The sequence below is a fragment of the Dendropsophus ebraccatus genome, chromosome 14 (genome assembly GCF_027789765.1).
Source record: "Dendropsophus ebraccatus isolate aDenEbr1 chromosome 14, aDenEbr1.pat, whole genome shotgun sequence".
Lineage (NCBI taxonomy): Eukaryota > Metazoa > Chordata > Amphibia > Anura > Hylidae > Dendropsophus > Dendropsophus ebraccatus.
The window spans coordinates 66,188,331-66,206,508 of NC_091467.1; the positions used below are offsets into that span (position 1 = coordinate 66,188,331).

An 18,178-nucleotide genomic window follows, 5' to 3' on the forward strand; every position below is an offset into this window, starting at 1 on the left:
TCCTTTCTCTCCAGTTCATGTTTTACAGTTCTCCCTCTCTGAACAGCTAGCACTCCTTTATAAGACCCACATGACCAAAATTAGCAGGATATGCCTGTGCTCACATGTCTGGACCCTATGTCTTCCCCATTCTGTGAGAGCAGCAATGGTAAGTGTAATACCATATCCATACTTGTGTCGTTTGGGGGCAGCCTTCCCCGCCGGTGGTGCTGGCTGGGTTTTGGTGGGGCTTTTTGGGTCTGGTCCTCTGGTCAACACGGGTCCCTACGCTAACTCCACACTGTGTCGGTCAGCGACCGCCAACCCCGCAAAGCGTGCACGTGCAGGGAAGGGAGGCCATGGAACGGCCCTGCAACCCCAATGTCACAGGACCAGACCCAAAAAGCCCCACCAAAACCCAGCCAGCACCACCGGCGGGGAAGGCTGCCCCCAAACGACACAAGTATGGATATGGTATTACACTTACCATTGCTGCTCTCACAGAATGGGGAAGACATAGGGTCCAGACATGTGAGCACAGACATATCCTGCTAATTTTGGTCATGTGGATCTTATAAAGGAGTGCTAGCTGTTCAGAGAGGGAGAACTGTAAAACACGAACTGGAGAGAATGGAACCGCTGCACATCCCATCTATGGCTGATACTAATGCCGCTAGGCCTATATTAAAAATCAACACCAGAGTGTCTGTATATGAATTGATCAAGCCATATTGCCCCGTGTACCACCGCGCAGGTCCTCTGGTCCACACGGGTCCCTACGCTAACTCCACACCGTGTCGGTCAGCGACCGCCAACCCCGCAAAGCGTGCAAATGCAGGGAAAGGAGGCCATGGAACGGCCCTGCAACCCCAATGTCACAGGACCAGACCCAAAAAGCCCCACCAAAACCCAGCCAACACCACCGGCGGGGAAGGCTGCCCCCAAACGACACAAGTATGGATATGGTATTACACTTACCATTGCTGCTCTCACAGAATGGGGAAGACATAGGGTCCAGACATGTGAGCACAGACATATCCTGCTAATTTTGGTCATGTGGGTCTTATAAAGGAGTGCGAGCTGTTCAGAGAGGGAGAACTGTGAAACACGAACTGGAGAGAGTGGAACGGCTGCACATCCCATCTATGGCTGATACTAATGCCGCTAGGCCTATATTAAAAATCAACACCAGAGTGTCTGTATATGAATTGATCAAGCCATATTGCCCCGTGTACCACCAATATGGCTTGATCAATTCATATACAGACACTCTGGTGTTGATTTTTAATATAGGCCTAGCGGCATTAGTATCAGCCATAGATGGGATGTGCAGCCGTTCCATTCTCTCCAGTTCGTGTTTTGCAATTCTCCCTCTCTGAACAGCTAGCACTCCTTTATAAGACCCACATGACCAAAATTAGCAGGAGATGCCTGTGCTCACATGTCTGGACCCTATGTCTTCCCCATTCTGTGAGAGCAGCAATGGTAAGTGTAATACCATATCCATACTTGTGTCGTTTGGGGGCAGCCTTCCCCGCCGGTGGTGCTGGCTGGGTTTTGGTGGGGCTTTTTGGGTCTGGTCCTGTGACATTGGGGTTGCAGGGCCGTTCCATGGGCTCCCTTCCCTGCACGTGCACGCTTTGCGGGGTTGGCGGTCGCTGACCGACACGGTGTGGAGTTAGCGTAGGGACCCGTGTGGACCAGAGGACCTGCGCGGTGGTACACGGGGCAATATGGCTTGATCAATTCATATACAGACACTCTGGTGTTGATTTTTAATATAGGCCTAGCGGCATTAGTATCAGCCATAGATGGGATGTGCAGCGGTTCCATTCTCTCCAGTTCGTGTATTATAGTAGTTATATTCTTGTATATAGGAGCAGTGTTATAGTAGTTATATCCCTGTATATAGGAGCAGTATTATAGTAGTTATATTCTTGTATATAGGAGCAGTATTATAGTAGTTATATTCTTGTATATAGGGGCAGTATTATAGTAGTTATATTCCTGTATATAGGAGCAGTATTATAGTAGATATATTCTTGTATATAGAGGCAGTATTATAGTAGTTATATATGCACAAGCCAAAAAGACAGAAATGGCTGCACATCGCACCCATGGCTGACACGAAAGCTTGTTCAGCTACATTTAAAACCAACATCAGAAGTTAGTATATAATTTGGCCAAACCATATTGCCTCATGTACCACGTGCAGGTCTTCTGATACACATGAGTCCCTAACCAAACCTCATCACTGTGCCGGTCAGCGACCACAATCCCCGCAAAACGTGCGCAAGCAGAGAAGAGGGGCCATGGAATGGCCCTGCAACCCCATTGTCACAGGACCAGACCCAAAAGGGCACCCCAAACCCCGCAGGCTCCACCGGCGGAAAAAGTTGACGCCAAGCAACACAAGTGTGAACAAGCTCTTACCTCTCTCCATTCCTCTGCAGGTAGAATGGGAGAATACTAGGAGATCCTCCCCTTATGTACACAGGTGCTTCCTGCTAATTTGGATCACATGGGTCTTACACAGCACGAGTGCTAGCCATATAGTAGTTATATTCTTGTATATAGGAGCAGTATTATAGTAGTTATATTCCTGTATATAGGAGCAGTATTATAGTAGTTATATTCCTGTATATAGGGGGCAGTATTATAGTAGTTATATTCCTGTATATAGAGAGCAGTATTATAGTACTTATATTCTTGTATATAGGAGCAGTATTATAGTAGTTATATTCTTGTATATAGGAGCAGTATTATAGTAGTTATATTATTGTATATAGGAGCAGTATTATAGTAGTTATATTCCTGCATATGGGGGAAGTAATATAGTAGTTATATTTTTGTATATAGGAGCAGTATTATAGTAATTATATTCTTGTATATAGGAGGCAGTATTATAGTAGTTATACTCCTGTATATAGGAGCAGTATTATAGTAGTTATATTCTTGTATATAGGGGGCAGTATTATAGTAGTTATATTATTGTATATAGGAGCAGTATTATAGTAGTTATATTCTTGTATATAGGGGGCAGTATTATAGTAGTTATATTATTGTATATAGGAGCAGTATTATATTAGTTATATTCCTGTATATAGGGGCAGTAATATAGTAGTTATATTTTTGTATATAGGAGCAGTATTATAGTAATTAAATTCTTGTATATAGGAGCAGTATCATAGTAGTTATATTCTTGTATATAGGAGCAGTATTATAGTAGTTATGCGGTTCAGGGAAGAAAAAGAGTGCTGCACCTCACACCTATGGCTGATACTAGTGCCCCTAGGCTAAATAAAAAACACATCAGAATTTTGTGTATGAATTGATCAAGCCATACTGCCCCATGTACCTCGTGCCGGTATCTGATACACATGGGTCCCTACACTAAGTCCACACCGTGCCAGTCAGTGGCCACCAACCCCGCAGGCACGCACAGCCAGGGAACGGGGGCCATGGGACGGCCCTGCGACCCCCATGTCACAGGACCAGACCCAAAAACACCACACCAGAACCCGGCCAGCAGTGCCGGCGGAGAAAGTCGCCCCCAAACAGCACAAGTCTGGATGAGGTGTTGCACTCACCATAGCTGTGGCAAACAGAATGGGAAAAAAAACAGGAGGGATTAAACCATGTGCACTCAGGTGTCTCCTGCTAATTGCGGTCATGTGGGTCTCACCAGGAGGAGTGCAAAACACTGAGAAAAGAGAGAAACAAAATGCGGTTCAGGGAAGAAAAATAGTGCTGCACCTCACACCTATGGCTGATACTAGTTATATTTTTGTATATAGGAGCAGTATTATAGTAATTAAATTCTTGTATATAGGAGCAGTATTATAGTAGTTATATTCTTGTATATAGGAGCAGTATTATAGTAGTTATATTTTTGTATATAGGAGCAGTATTATAGTAATTAAATTCTTGTATATAGGAGCAGTATTATAGTAGTTATATTCTTGTATATAGGAGCAGTATTATAGTAGTTATATTCTTGTATATAGGAGCAGTATTATAGTAGTTATATTCTTGTATATAGGAGCAGTATTATAGTAGTTATATTCTTGTATATAGGGGGCAGTATTATAGTAGTTATATTCTTGTATATAGGAGCAGTATTATAGTAGTTATATTCTTGTATATAGGGGCAGTATTATAGTAGTTATATTCTTATATAGGGAGCAGTACTATAGTAATTATATTCTTGTACATAATAGGCAGCATTATAATCATTACTGTCTTCTCCATAGGGGCAGCAGTACAATAGTTATAATCTTTTCAGCAAAACATGATATCATGGAAAGATGAATCACTGTTAATGAAAAAATTTACGAAATGCTCGTTACACCTGACTCTTGTTCTTCGGCATACCGTTTCTATCTTCTCACCAATTATATTAGCCATCTATTACAAGCTTTTCATGGAATACATTTCATTCAACTAAATATGATGATGTGAAGAATAACAACTATTATGTAAATCCGGTACAACCCTAACTACAGAATATATACACGATGCATACAATTAAAGACAATGAGAGAAGAAAAACTCAGTTCACCAAAACCCCCTTGCCCTATGCGGCTGTCATTCTTACCCCTTGTTCTTCGGCTCCAGCCGTCCTCCAGGAATGTCTTATATGCCATCTGATCTCCAGAGAATGCCAGCTTCTTATCAGAGCAGATTTTAATAAGGACAAGAGGCTCAATATACATGGTTTAATTTCAATTCAAGGGCAACCCCAGGGCATTGCGGAGACAACGGACAAATGGGGAAGGGGAATTGCATATTTTATGGGAGTAATTTTGAACCGTATGCAAGATTTGATATTGTAGCTCCCAGCTGGAGGCTTTATGAATCGGCTTGGTCGGTTTAAGGTGAACATTATTTTAGATTGACATCAAATGGTGTTAATCCATTTTTAGCTTATCTCCCAGACTTTAGGGCAATGGAAAAAGTAGTCAGCGACCAATGCGGTTAGTCCTGGAGCGTAATACAGTGAGTTCTCTAATGAATGGGGCCGGCCAGATGTTGTTGCTGCACATGGCACTGACGTGCAGGCGATCCGCGGCTTTGCAGAGGAATTCCAGTTGTGGTCGTCAGGTTCAGATGTGTAACCGCTTCATGCACGGAGCCCGAACTGTAGGTCTTTCACCTTGATAACCAAGTAACGGGATTGCATGGAAGATAGGTGATAACTCAGGATCTGTGAACAATTCATTGTTTCGCTGCCAATGTGGATTTTCACGCGGCTTTTGCTGTAGCTGACAGACATTGAGGTGTACACTAACCCATGGGCCATTATTGCAGCTCTATATACGTTTTAAAGGGATACTCTGGAGAGAATGTTTTCTTCCTTTCAAATCAACCGGTGTCGGTATAAAGTATAGATTTGTAATAAACTTCTATCGAAAAATCTCCAGTCTTCCAGTACTTATCAGCTGCTGTATGTCCTGCAGGAAGTGATGTATTCTTTCCAGTCTGACACAGTGCTCTCTACTGCCACCTCTGTCCATGTCAGGAACTGTCCAGAGCAGCAGCAAATCCCCATAGAAAACCTTTCCTGCTCTGGACAGTTACTGACATGCACAGAGGTGGCAGCAGAGAGCACTGTGTCAGACTGGAAAGAATACACCACTTCCTGCACGGCATACAGCAGATGATAAGGACATGAGATTAAATAATTTATTACAAATCTAGTTAACTTTCTGACGTCAGTTAATTAAACATTTTTCTTTCAATTTCAACAGGAATTGTAGTTTTGCAACCCTCCTATAGGTAACATTGCTGTGTTTAAAAAGTGACCTGAGCAAACTGTACACTCCATATAGCCTCCCTGTTTCTAGTCCTGGCCAGGCTGTAGTATACAGCAGATAGCCTCTCCCTCTAGTCCTGGCCAGGCTGTATACAGCAGATAGCCTCCCTACTTCTAGTCCTGGGCAACCTGTATACATCAGATAGCCTCCCTGTCTCTGTCCTGGCCAGGCTGTATACAGTAACAGCACACAGCCTCCCTGCCTCTTGTCCTGGGCAGGCTGTATACAGCAGATAGCCTCCCTGCCTGTAGTCCCGGGCAGGCTGTATACAGCACATAGCCTCCCTGCCTCTTGTCCTGGGCAGGCTGTATACAGCACATAGCCTCTCTGCTTCTAGTCCTGGGCAGGCTGTATACAGCACATAGCCTCCCTGCCTGTAGTCCCAGGCAGGCTGTATACAGCACATAGCCTCCCTTCCTCTGGTCCTGGGCAGGCTGTATACAGCACATAGCCTCTCTGCTTCTAGTCCTGGGCAGGCTGTATACAGCACATAGCCTCCCTGCCTCTTGTCCTGGGCAGGCTGTATACAGCACATAGCCTCTCTGCTTCTAGTCCTGGCCAGGCTGTATACAGCAGATAGCCTCCCTGCCTGTAGTCCCGGGCAGGCTGTATACAGCAGATAGCTCCCTGCCTCTAGTCCCGGGCAAGCTGTATACAGCACATAGCCTCCCTGCCTCTAGTCCTGGCCAGGCTGTATACAGCACATAGCCTCCCTGCCTGTAGTCCCGGGCAGGCTGTATACAGCAGATATCCTCCCTTCCTCTGGTCCCGGGCAGGCTGTATACAGCACATAGCCTCTCTTCTTCTAGTCCTGGGCAGGCTGTATACAGCACATAGCCTCCCTGCCTGTAGTCCCGGGCAGGCTGTATACAGCACATAGCCTCCCTGCCTGTAGTACCGGGCAGGCTGTATACAGCACATAGCCTCTCTGCTTCTAGTCCTGGGCAGGCTGTATACAGCACATAGCCTCCCTGCCTCTAGTCCTTGGCAGGCTGTATACAGCACATAGCCTCCCTGCCTCTTTTCCTGGGCAGGCTGTATACAGCACATAGCCTCTCTGCTTCTAGTCCTTTGCAGGCTGTATACAGCACACAGCCTCCCTGCCTCTAGTCCTTGGCAGGCTGTATACAGCACACAGCCTCCCTGCCTCTAGTCCTGGCCAGGCTGTATACAGCACACAGCCTCCCTGCCTCTAGTCCTGGGCAGGCTGTATACAGCACACAGCCTCCCTGCCTCTAGTCCTGGGCAGGCTGTATACAGCAGATAGCCTCTCTGCTTCTAGTCCTGGGCAGGCTGTATACAGCACATAGCCTCTCTGCTTCTAGTCCTGGGCAGGCTGTATACAGCAGATAGCCTCCCTGCCTCTTGTCCTGGGCAGGCTGTATACAGCAGATAGCCTCCCTTCCTCTGGTCCTGGGCAGGCTGTATACAGCACATAGCCTCTCTGCTTCTAGTCCTGGCCAGGCTGTATACAGCAGATAGCCTCCCTTCCTCTGGTCCCGGGTAGGCTGTATACAGCACATAGCCTCTCTGCTTCTAGTCCTGGGCAGGCTGTATACAGCACATAGCCTCTCTGCTTCTAGTCCCGGGCAAGCTGTATACAGCACATAGCCTCCCTGCTTCTAGTCCTGGCCAGGCTGTATACAGCACATAGCCTCCCTGCCTGTAGTCCCGGGCAGGCTGTATACAGCACATAGCCTCCCTGCTTCTAGTCCTGGGCAGGCTGTATACAGCACATAGCCTCCCTGCCTGTAGTCCCGGGCAGGCTGTATACAGCAGATAGCCTCCCTGCCTTTGCCCTGGTGTTGTCCTCTATTGCTGATGGTTTCCTCGCTGTTACTCTCCCTTAGCCCTCCCGCTCACTGTCCTCACAGCCCAAATAATTGTGGGCACAGCCCCAACTCTGCACTTTCCTGGATCGATGGAGCCCACCTAGGGAGAGCCCCCATTGTCTCAGCCCAGCTCAATGCAGATGTGTTTCCCTCTTACAAGGAAACAAGGACGTAACCAAATGTCTGACATCTGCTGCGACACTGTTTAGATTTACATACAAATAATCAGTCAGTTCCTCAATGATCCACAGATCGGTGGGTGAGAAAAGGATTCTGGGAGGTACGGTTCACAAGTCGGCAGATGTTCTGTCACTGAGCACAATGGCAGCGTCTTCTGTCCCTCCCGTCAGTCGCCGCTTTACGAGAAGGATGAGCTGCTGGATTTGACCTTTTAATAATCGCACCAACCTCCTCTGCGCTTCCCTTTATGTAACGCTATTCCCCAATCACATGTTCTTGCTTTTGGAATTGGATTTTTTTTTAGCAATTGATTGGAAAAGCTCCTTATTTTGGCCTTTTACCATTGTTTTAGAGACACCAAGCTCATCCATGGCAGCCCTCCAATATAGGACAGGAGGTTATCTGCTACACATTGGAAACCATTGACAGCTATCAGCAAAGCTTTAGGTTTCCTTCCAATACTCTCACTTGTTTTTGTAACCGCCCCCATGCTTGACCAGGGTCTCCCATGCTAGTGATCAGGGGTGGTCCCAGAGGTCGGACTCCCACCCATTTATCATTTATCACCTATGTGATTAAAACCAGTTCATCCCCTTTTAATGTGAATGGGGGATCAGGAGATATTGTGTCAGCCAAGTGTTCATGGGTATGGGGGGGATCAGGAGATATCTCGGTCAGCCAAGTGTTCATGTGTATGGGGGGGATCAGGAGATATAGCTGTCATCTGAGTGTCCATGTGTACGGGGGATCAGGAGATATAGCTGTCATCTGAGTGTCCATGTGTACGGGGGATCAGGAGATATAGATGTCAGCCAATCCTTCATGGGTATGGGGGGGATCAGAAGATATAGATGTTAGACAATTGTTCATGGGTATGGGGGGGGGGGGGATCAGGAGATATAGCTGTCAGCCAAGTGTTTATGGGTATGGGGGATCAGGAGATATAGATGTCAGCCAATTCTTCATGGGTATGGGGGGGATCAGAAGATATAGATGTTAGACAATTGTTCATGGGTATGGGGGGGGGGGGTCAGAAGATATAGCTGTCAGCCAGGTGTTTATGGGTAACCAGGAGATATAGATGTCAGCCAAGCGGTCAAGAGTATGGGGGATCAGGAGATATAGATGTCAGCCAAGCGTTCATGGGTATGGGGGATCAGGAGATATAGATGTCACAAATTGTTCATAGGTATGGGGGGGGGGGATCAGAAGAGATAGCTGTCAGCCAAGTGGTCAAGGGTATGGGGGATCAGGAGATATAGATGTCAGTCAAGTGTTAATGGGTATGGGGGATCAGGAGATATAGCTGTCAGTCAAGTGTTCATGGGTATGGGGGATTAGGAGATAAAGCTGTCATCCAAGCATTTACGAGTATATTAACTCAACTTTCATGTGTATGAGGGAGCAGAAGATATTGCCATAAGCTGAGTATCCATGTGTATGGGGGATCATGAGATATAGCTGTCATCTGAGTGTCCATGTGTATGAGGGAGCATGAGATATAGCTGTCATCTGAGTGTCCATGTGTATGAGGGAGCAGGAGATATAGCTGTCATCTGAGTGTCCATGTGTATGGGGGATCAGGAGATATAGCTGTCATCTGAGTGTCCATGTGTATGAGGGAGCAGGAGATATAGCTATCATCTGAGTGTCCATGTGTATGGGGGATCAGGAGATATAGCTGTCATCTGAGTGTCCATGTGTATGGGGGATCAGGAGATATAGCTGTCATCTGAGTGTCCATGTGTATGAGGGAGCAGGAGATATAGCTATCATCTGAGTGTCCATGTGTATGGGAGATCAGGAGATATAGCTGTCATCTGAGTGTCCATGTGTATGGGGGATCAGAAGATATAGCTGTCATCTGAGTGTCCATGTGTATGGGGGATCAGGAGATATAGCTGTTATCTGAGTGTCCATGTGTATGAGGGAGCAGGAGATATAGCTATCATCTTAGTGTCCATGTGTATGAGGGAGCAGGAGATATAGCTGTCATCTGAGTGTCCATGTGTATGAGGGAGCAGGAGATATAGCTGTCATCTTAGTGTCCATGTGTATGAGGGAGCAGGAGATATAGCTGTCATCTGAGTGTCCATGTGTATGGGGGATCAGGAGATATAGCTGTCATCTGAGTGTCCATGTGTACCGGGGATCAGGAGATATAGCTGTCATCTGAGTGTCCATGTGTATGAGGGAGCAGGAGATATAGCTGTCATCTGAGTGTCCATGTGTATGGGGGATCAGGAGATATAGCTGTCATCTGAGTGTCCATGTGTATGAGGGATCAGGAGATATAGCTGGCATCTGAGTGTCCATGTGTATGGGGGATCAGGAGATATAGCTGTCATCTGAGTGTCCATGTGTATGGGGGATCAGGAGATATAGCTGTCATCTGAGTGTCCATGTGTATGGGGGATCAGGAGATATAGCTGTCATCTGAGTGTCCATGTGTATGAGGGAGCAGGAGATATAGCTGTCATCGGAGTGTCCATGTGTATGGGGGATCAGGAGATATAGCTGTTATCTGAGTGTCCATGTGTATGGGAGATCAGGAGATATTGTATTTTCACTTTTTCACCTATTTATTTTCCCATTGACAGGGCCCAATGGGGGCTTATTTTTTCAGGATTTTTTATACTTAACATGGTACCCTTTGTTTTACCATATAATGTATTGACAAAAAAAAATCTATAATGGACAAAAACACAATTTAGCAATTTTTTACTGTGAGCTGTCCGGGCATGATTGGAGTTGAGGTAAACTAACAGCTAGACAGCCACAGGTTGGAAAACACCTAAGATCTATTTTAAAGCTTCCTTTTATTTTATGTTTTTTACAGCAGTAAAGACCATATCTCTGGTGAGTTCTGCTGAGTTTTCTACATTTCCCTCAATGTGGAACGGAAAAGCCTGGGCTGAGTCAGCGCCGTCGCCCCTGGTTATTAACAGAGCAAATGACAAGGTACGTGGGAGATCCCGTCTAACCAGATAGTCAAAAAATACCCTCCCAGATCTGAGCCAATATCTGCCTACTGGTGCCACCTGTAAAAACAGTCCAGGGTCCGTCCATAAACAGGAGGATGAATTCTTATCCAAGGCTAAAGAAAAAAAAAAAACTTCAGTGTTAACTACCATCATCCATTCATCAGATGTCACTTTCTCTCGAGAGATGCAAAAATATACTTATTGGCATCAGCATTTCACAAGAACGTCTTGATCTCACTTCTTTGCTTGACTTGGACCGGGCTGCAATACCAGATATAACCACAACTATAGGTATGGCACTGTGTCTGAGTAAATGAAGGGGACACTAGAGTGATAAACATTAGTACAAGAGTAATATATAAAAAATAATAGTTCTTATTAGAAAAAAAAATACTATATACAAGTTATATTATGGCCACAAATATGTACACAGAACAGATTATATGGAAAAATTTATTTAAACTCACTTTAAAACAACATTATTGAAAAGTTCCAGTCTCAATAAAAATACAAATTTGTAATTTACTTCTATTGAAAAATGTCCAGTCTTTCAATACTTATCAGCTGCTGTATGTCCTGCAGGAAGTGGTGTATTATCTCCAGTCTGATACAGTGCTCTCTGCTGCAATCTCTGTCCGAGACAGGAACTGTCCAGAGCAGGAGAGGTTTTCTATGGGGAATTGCTAGAGGTCTGGACAGTTCCTGACATGGACAGAGGTGGCAGCAGAGAGCACAGTGTCAGACTGGAAAGAATACACCACTCCCTGAAGGACATACAGCAGCTGATAAGTACTGGAAGACTGGAGATTTTTAAACAGAAGTACATTACAAATCTGTATAACTTTCTGCCACTAGTTGATTTTAAAGAAAAGATTTTAGCTGGAGTACCCCTTTAAGTTAAGTTACAGCATAAGCTGTCCTGTGTGTACTGGCCATAATATAACTTGTACAAAGAATTTTCACTACTTTATCCCCATTTTCATCTCTACATCATTATGAGGGTGAAAAGTCCAAAGTAAGAGATCAACACGTAAAAATTACTTTTCTTGGAAAAAAAAAATCAGATTTATAAATTTTAAGGGGTTAAAATAGATGGCGTGAAAACTATATTAAAAACTAATCAGGGGAAAATGTGGTACCTGACGTGATGGATTTATGTGAGTGCACGGAGAGGTCAGGAACCTTCCAGAATTGTGATATTAAAAAAAACCCTATTAGAATTTTTAGATGAAAACAATAAAAAGAAATTGGCAATAACTTCACAATAGTCTGGTACGGCCGCAGGTCCCCTACTCCCTATATTTGATGCAGTTCCAGGGGAAAAACTATACATCAGGCCCATATAGGTACTATAGGGTTTGGAGACAAGAGGGGGGTTACTATAACCTAAATCTTACCCCTTAGTCCTGTCTGAACTCCTGTTCTAAACAGTCATGTTGAATGATACAAATATATTAATTTTTGCAAAGTCTACTGCTTCAGTTTTTAAAATGGCAATTTGCGTATACTCCAGAATGTTATAAAGAGTGATCAGCCTAACAGCAATTACTTGCAAAGTCAATATTTGCCTAGAAAATGAACTTTATCCCCCAAAACACATTTCAACATCATTGCAGCCCTGCCTTAAAAGGACCAGCTAACATTGTTTCAGTGATTGCTCCATTAACACAGGTGTGGGTGTTGATGAGAACAGGGCTGGAGATCAATCTGTCATGATTAAGTAAGAATGACACCACTGGACACTTTAAAAGGAGGCTGGTGCTTGGCATCATTGTTTCTCTTCTGTTAACCATGGTTATCTCTAAAGAAACATGTGCAGTCATCATTGCACTACACAAAAATGGCCTCACAGGGAAGAGTATTGCGGCTAGAAAGATTGCACCCCAGTCAACAATCGCATCATCAAGAACTTCAAGGACAGAGGTTCCATTCAGGGCCGTTTCTAGAGGCGGGCGGGCCGGGCGACCGCACGGGGCGCCGACAGCTAGGGGGCGCTGGTGGCTCCACTGAGCTGCGCGCACCCCCGGCGGGGGGGGGGGGCTTATTACTATTGGTGGGGGGGCACAGGGGGGGTTACTACTATGGGGGGGAGCAAAGGAGGGCTTATTACTATGGGTGGGGGAGCACAGGTGGGCTTATTACTATGGGTGGGGGAGCACAGGGGGGCTTATTACTATGGGTGGGGGAGCACAGGGGGGCTTATTACTATGGGGGAGCACAGGGGGGCTTATTACTATGGGTGGGGGAGCACAGGGGGGCTTACTATTATGGGTGGGGTAGCACAGGGGGGCTTACTACTATGAGTAGGGGAGCACAGGGGAGGCTTATTACTATGGGTGGGGGAGCACAGGGGGGCTTACTACTATGGCTGGGGGAGCACAGGGGGGCTTACTACTATGGGTGGGGGAGCACAGGGGGGCTTATTACTATGGGTGGGGGAGCACAGGGGGGCTTATTACTATGGGTGGGGGAGCACAGGGGGCTTATTACTATGGGTGGGGGAGCACAGGGAGGCTTATTACTATGGGGGGGAGCACAAGGGGGGGCTTATTACTATGGGGGAAGAGCACAGGGGGGGATTATTACTATGGGGGAAGGGCACGGGGGGTATTACTATGGGGACTGCACAGGTGGGTTTATTACTATATGTGAACAAACCATGGGGGATTATTACTATGGGGGGAGCACAGGGAGGATTAATACTATGGGGGGGGGGAGAGGGATTATTACTATATGGAGGCACATCAGGGGATCCTACATACAGGCGGCAACTCACATACCTTACTTTACTGCACAAGACACAAAAGAAGTGGAAGTTGTAAAAGTGCGGAACCTAAGATGTTTGTCTGGCAGGTTCACAAGAGATGAATTGTTGCTGCAAGAAATCATCATGGTGGACTGGGCCAGATGGAGAGGAAAAGGGAAAGTGATGCCTCAGATCAAAGAAGACGTCGCCTGTGAGTCACTGAACTGTTTTTTTTGTTGTTTTTTTTTTTTTTTTTTTTGGGGGGGGGGGGGGGGGGGGCGCTTTTAGCAGGATTCACCCTGTAGTCAAAATTACCTAGAAACGGCCCTGGTTCTATTGTTGCCAAAAAGGCTCCAGGGCGCCCAAGAAAGACCAGCAAGCGCCAGGACCGTCTCTTAAAAGTGTTTTAGCTGCGGGATCGGGCTACCAGCAGTGCAGAGCTTGCGCAGGAATGGCAGCAGGCAGGTGTGAGTGCATCTGCACGCACTGTGAGGCGGAGACTCTTAAAGTAAGGCCTGGTCTCAAGGAGGGCAGCAAAGAAGCCACTTCTCTCCAGGAAAAAACATTAGGGACAGACTGATATTCTGCTAAAAAGGCACAGGTAGTGGACTGCTGAGGACTGGGGGAAAGTCATTTTCTCTGATGAATCCCCTTTCCGATTGTTTGGGACATCTGGAAAGCAGCTTATTCGGAGAAGACGAGGTGAACGCTACCACCAGTCTTGTCTCATGCCAACTGTAACCGGCATCCTGAAACCATTCATGTGTGGGGTTGCTTCTCAGCCAAGGGAATCGGCTCTTTCACAGTCTTGCCTAAAAACACAGCCATGAATAAAGATTGGTACCAGAATGTCCTCCGAGAGCAACTTCTCCCAACCGTCCAAGAGCAGTTTGGTGCTCAACAATGCCTTTTCCAGCATTATGGAGCACCTTGCCATAAAGCATAAAGTGTCTCAGGGAACAAAACATAGAGATTTTGGGTCCATGGCCTGGAAACTCCCCAGATCTTAATCCGATTGAGAACTTGTGGTCAATCATCAAGAGACGGGTGGACAAACAAAAACCAACAAATACTGACAAAATGCAAGCATTAATTGTGCAAGAATGGACGGCTATCAGTCAGGATTTGGTCCAGAAGTTGATTGAGAGCAGCCAGGGAGAATTGCAGAGGTCCTGAAGAAGAAGGGTCAACACTGCAAATATTGACTTGCTGCATTAACTCATTCTAACTGTCAATATAAGCTTCTGTTACTCATAATTAGAGATGAGCGAACCTGGAGCATGCTCGAGTCGATCCGAACCGAACCTTCGGCATTTGATTAGCGGGGGCTGCTGAAGTGGATAAAACCCTAAGGCTATGTGGAGAACATGGATATAGTCGTTGGCTGTATCCATGTTTTCCAAACAACCTTAGAGCTTTATACAACTTCAGCAGCCCCAGCTAATCAAATACCGAACGTTCGGGTTCGAATCAACTCGAACCCGAACCCGGTTCGCTCATCTCAACTCATAATATGATTGCAATTATATTTCTGTATGTGATAAAAACATCTGACAAACACACATAAAAACCAGAGGGCAGCAGATCATGGGAAAATAGAAGATTTGTGTCATTCTCAAAACTTTTGGCCATGACTGTACATGTTAAGGGGTCCCGGCAAACTAGTGCCGATAAGTGCTGAAGTGGTGTATTCTTCCCAGTCTGGCACAGTGCTCTCTGCTGCCACGTCTGTCCATGTTAGGAACTGTCCAGAGCAGGAGCAAATCCCCATAGAAAACCTCTCCTGCTCTGGACAGTTCCTGACTTGGACAGAGGTGGCAGCAGAGAGCACTGTTTTAGATTGGAAAGCATAACCACTTCCTGCAGGACATACAGCAGCTGATAAGTACTGGAAGACCAGTTTGTTTGTTTTAATAGAAGTGAATTACAAATCTTTGTCACTTTCTGGCACCAGTTAATTTTAAGGAAAACCATTTTTGGTGAACAACCCCTTTAACACAGAAGGCAGTAGAAACCTGTCGTGCCACAAATGCGTCTAGAAAATATTGAATTTTTCGGCTTATTTTAACCCTTTAGTCTGGTACGTTGTTCTTAACTTATAAAAGGCTTTAAAAAAAGTAATTTATTGCTGCGATGTTTTGGCCACGTCTTCCCAGAATAATGCCGGGGGTGGGGGGGGGGGGGGGGGGTGTCATTCCGCTTCCCTGAGCGCAGTACAATGCATCTATGGAGAGAGGAGCTGTAAAGTTTGAGCAGCTGTACGTGGAGTTTCCTGTCCTCCAATTATGGGTCAGGCCCCCATGTTCACCGCCCCTCAGGGAACACAACCGTCTCTTCTTTATAGGCGAAACTTAGGATGATGGATTGGCTGCGGGGTAGTCGTACCATCCCAGATGGGATTACAGTGGGGATCAGGCACATACCAGTATCATAGCATTGCACTTTTTTTACCTTCATCAATGGCTGTCAATTTTTTATTACAGTTTAAGGGTAGCTTCACACATAATGGTGTGCTCAGCCCTGTGCTGCTGCTGCCGGACACGGCTCTCTCCTTCTAGCTAGCGGGTCTGGACGCTGTACACCGCTTCGGCTTGCTTCGGGGGTCCCGGTGTCTGCCTGTCCCACTCAGCCAATCAGGTGTGGGTCAATGTGGGTCAGCGCACTGATTGGCTGTGCGGGACATCCAGCCGAGACCTGAGCGGTCTATCAGCGTTCAGAGACGCTACCTAGGAGGAGAGAGCCGTGTCCGGCAGCAGCAGCACAGGGCTGAGCACACTGGAGGGGAGCTTGATTCAGCCTGCACGACTCGTGAGATCTCCTTTTAGTGGTCTGTGCGGGCGGGAGGATGGGTGCGCTCTGTCACTGTGATGTATGCTCCAGCCGGCGAGGGGTTAACTTACATACTCGCAGCCAGATGAGCATGTCTTCTCATAGAAAATACATGGCAATGGATCCACAGCAGATTTCGCTGCAAATTCGCAGGGTGAAATCCGCACAATTGCACAATCCTTGAATCAACTGGTTTTAAAAAGTTATATGGAAATGTAATTTTTTCTATTTAAAAATCTCAAGTCTTCCAGTACTTATCAGCTGCTGTATGTCCTGCAGGAAGTAGTGTATTCTTTGCAGTCTGACACAGTGCTCTCTGCTGCCACATCTGTCTATGTCCGGGAGCGGTTTTCTATGGGGATCTGCTGCTGCTATGGACAGTTCCTGACATTGACAGAGGTGGCAGCAGAGAGCACTGTGTCAGACTGTAGAGAATACATCACTTCCTCCAGGACATACAGCAGCTGATAAGTATGGGAAGACTTGAGATTTTTAAATAGAACTAAATTACAAATCTAGATAACGTTCTGAAACCAGTTGCTTGTATGAAAACTATTGTTACTGGATAACCCCTTTAACATTGCACTTCTGTCTCCGGCCTAAACAATTCCTCTAGAAATTTTCACCACTGGCTCCTGGCATTGCTCACTACGCTCTACTCTCCATGCAGATTTTACAGCGTTCCATACCAGTCTTCTTTAAAACATAGGAAATGGACTCTAAAAAACTTTATAAAATAAGCCGCGCGCCTGAAATAAAGGTTATAGTGGCCGGGGCCGGCTGCCATATTGTCCGGCACATCTGTCTCTAATCATCATAAGGAACTAATCGCTGCAGAAATCTCCGACTAACATGACATTCATTGCTATCGCCTATGAGAGTGAAACTCCTGCTAAGTAAAGTTTGCTCTCAGATAACAATCAAATACAGGTTAATACGTAGTAAAACATGGAGTCAAACAATCACGGGTGATTGGCAGGAGCAGAGGCGGAGGCGATCGCTATCACTTATAGACAAAATAAAGCATCGGGCAGCTGGAAGAGACTAAGTCCAAATTCCTATAATAGTTTTATGGTTTTTTTTTAGGATTTTGTCTATTTAGGATATATAGGGAGTGCTGAGGATGAGGTCATATCAGGTAGAATGGGCTGTTGACATGGCTGGACTGGCCCAACGTAGGACCGGAGGATCCTCTGGTGGGCCCAAAACTTTAGAACCTACACAAACACTGACTGACATGTTGTTTCTCGTTGGTTCTTCATTGGTGGGCCCCAGATTCCCCAGTGGCAATTCGGCAAATGCCAGATGGGCCGGTGTCCTCTGTGGGCCGGTCTGGTCTGCCTCCTGGTTATGTGCGGTACCCACCTGGAATGTAAGTGGTAACTGTGACACCAGTGGAAAGCCGAATCTCTGGCCTTTGCACAGTTCAGAGGGGTGCATGGGTGGAAGTAATAGTCAGGTTAATGGAAGAACGGAACAGTTCTTTACGGGTGAAACTTGGAAGTTAAACTCTTTGCAGCAGATTGAAAAGTGAGGAGGCCCCCTGTTCTTAGTAGTAATGCAGTGCAGGATTTCAGAATCTCTTCTAGACATGGACTGATGTAAGGAACAACCCTGAAATATTTCAAAACAGGGATCTTCACAGGGGTGAAATGTGAAGTAGTGAAGTACTCACAAAACTTAAACAGACTCTGTCAGTAGGTTTATGGTGTCCTATCTAAGCATAGCATAAACTAGTGACAGAGAAGCTGAACACGATGATGTGTCACTTATATTGTTCTGTGAAGCTGATTTGGAGATCTCCTCCTGAAT

General features: G+C 45.9%; 1 protein-coding gene across 4 annotated transcripts in view; it reads left to right on the forward strand.

Annotated features, from left to right (window-relative positions):
• COX10 (cytochrome c oxidase assembly factor heme A:farnesyltransferase COX10) overlaps positions 1–18,178 on the forward strand; it is a 343,376-nt gene that overhangs the window by 106,821 nt on the left and 218,377 nt on the right. For 2 of the 4 annotated variants that reach the window (XM_069953299.1, XM_069953300.1), the window contains exon 3: positions 10,647–10,768. The exons of 1 other annotated variant lie outside the window; for it this stretch is intronic. In XM_069953299.1, coding sequence (XP_069809400.1) covers positions 10,700–10,768 — 69 coding nt within the window. In that variant the 5' untranslated portion in view covers positions 10,647–10,699. Of the gene's footprint in view, positions 1–10,646; positions 10,769–18,178 lie in introns of those variants that run through there. One more of the 4 variants, XM_069953303.1, reaches the window with a different exon arrangement.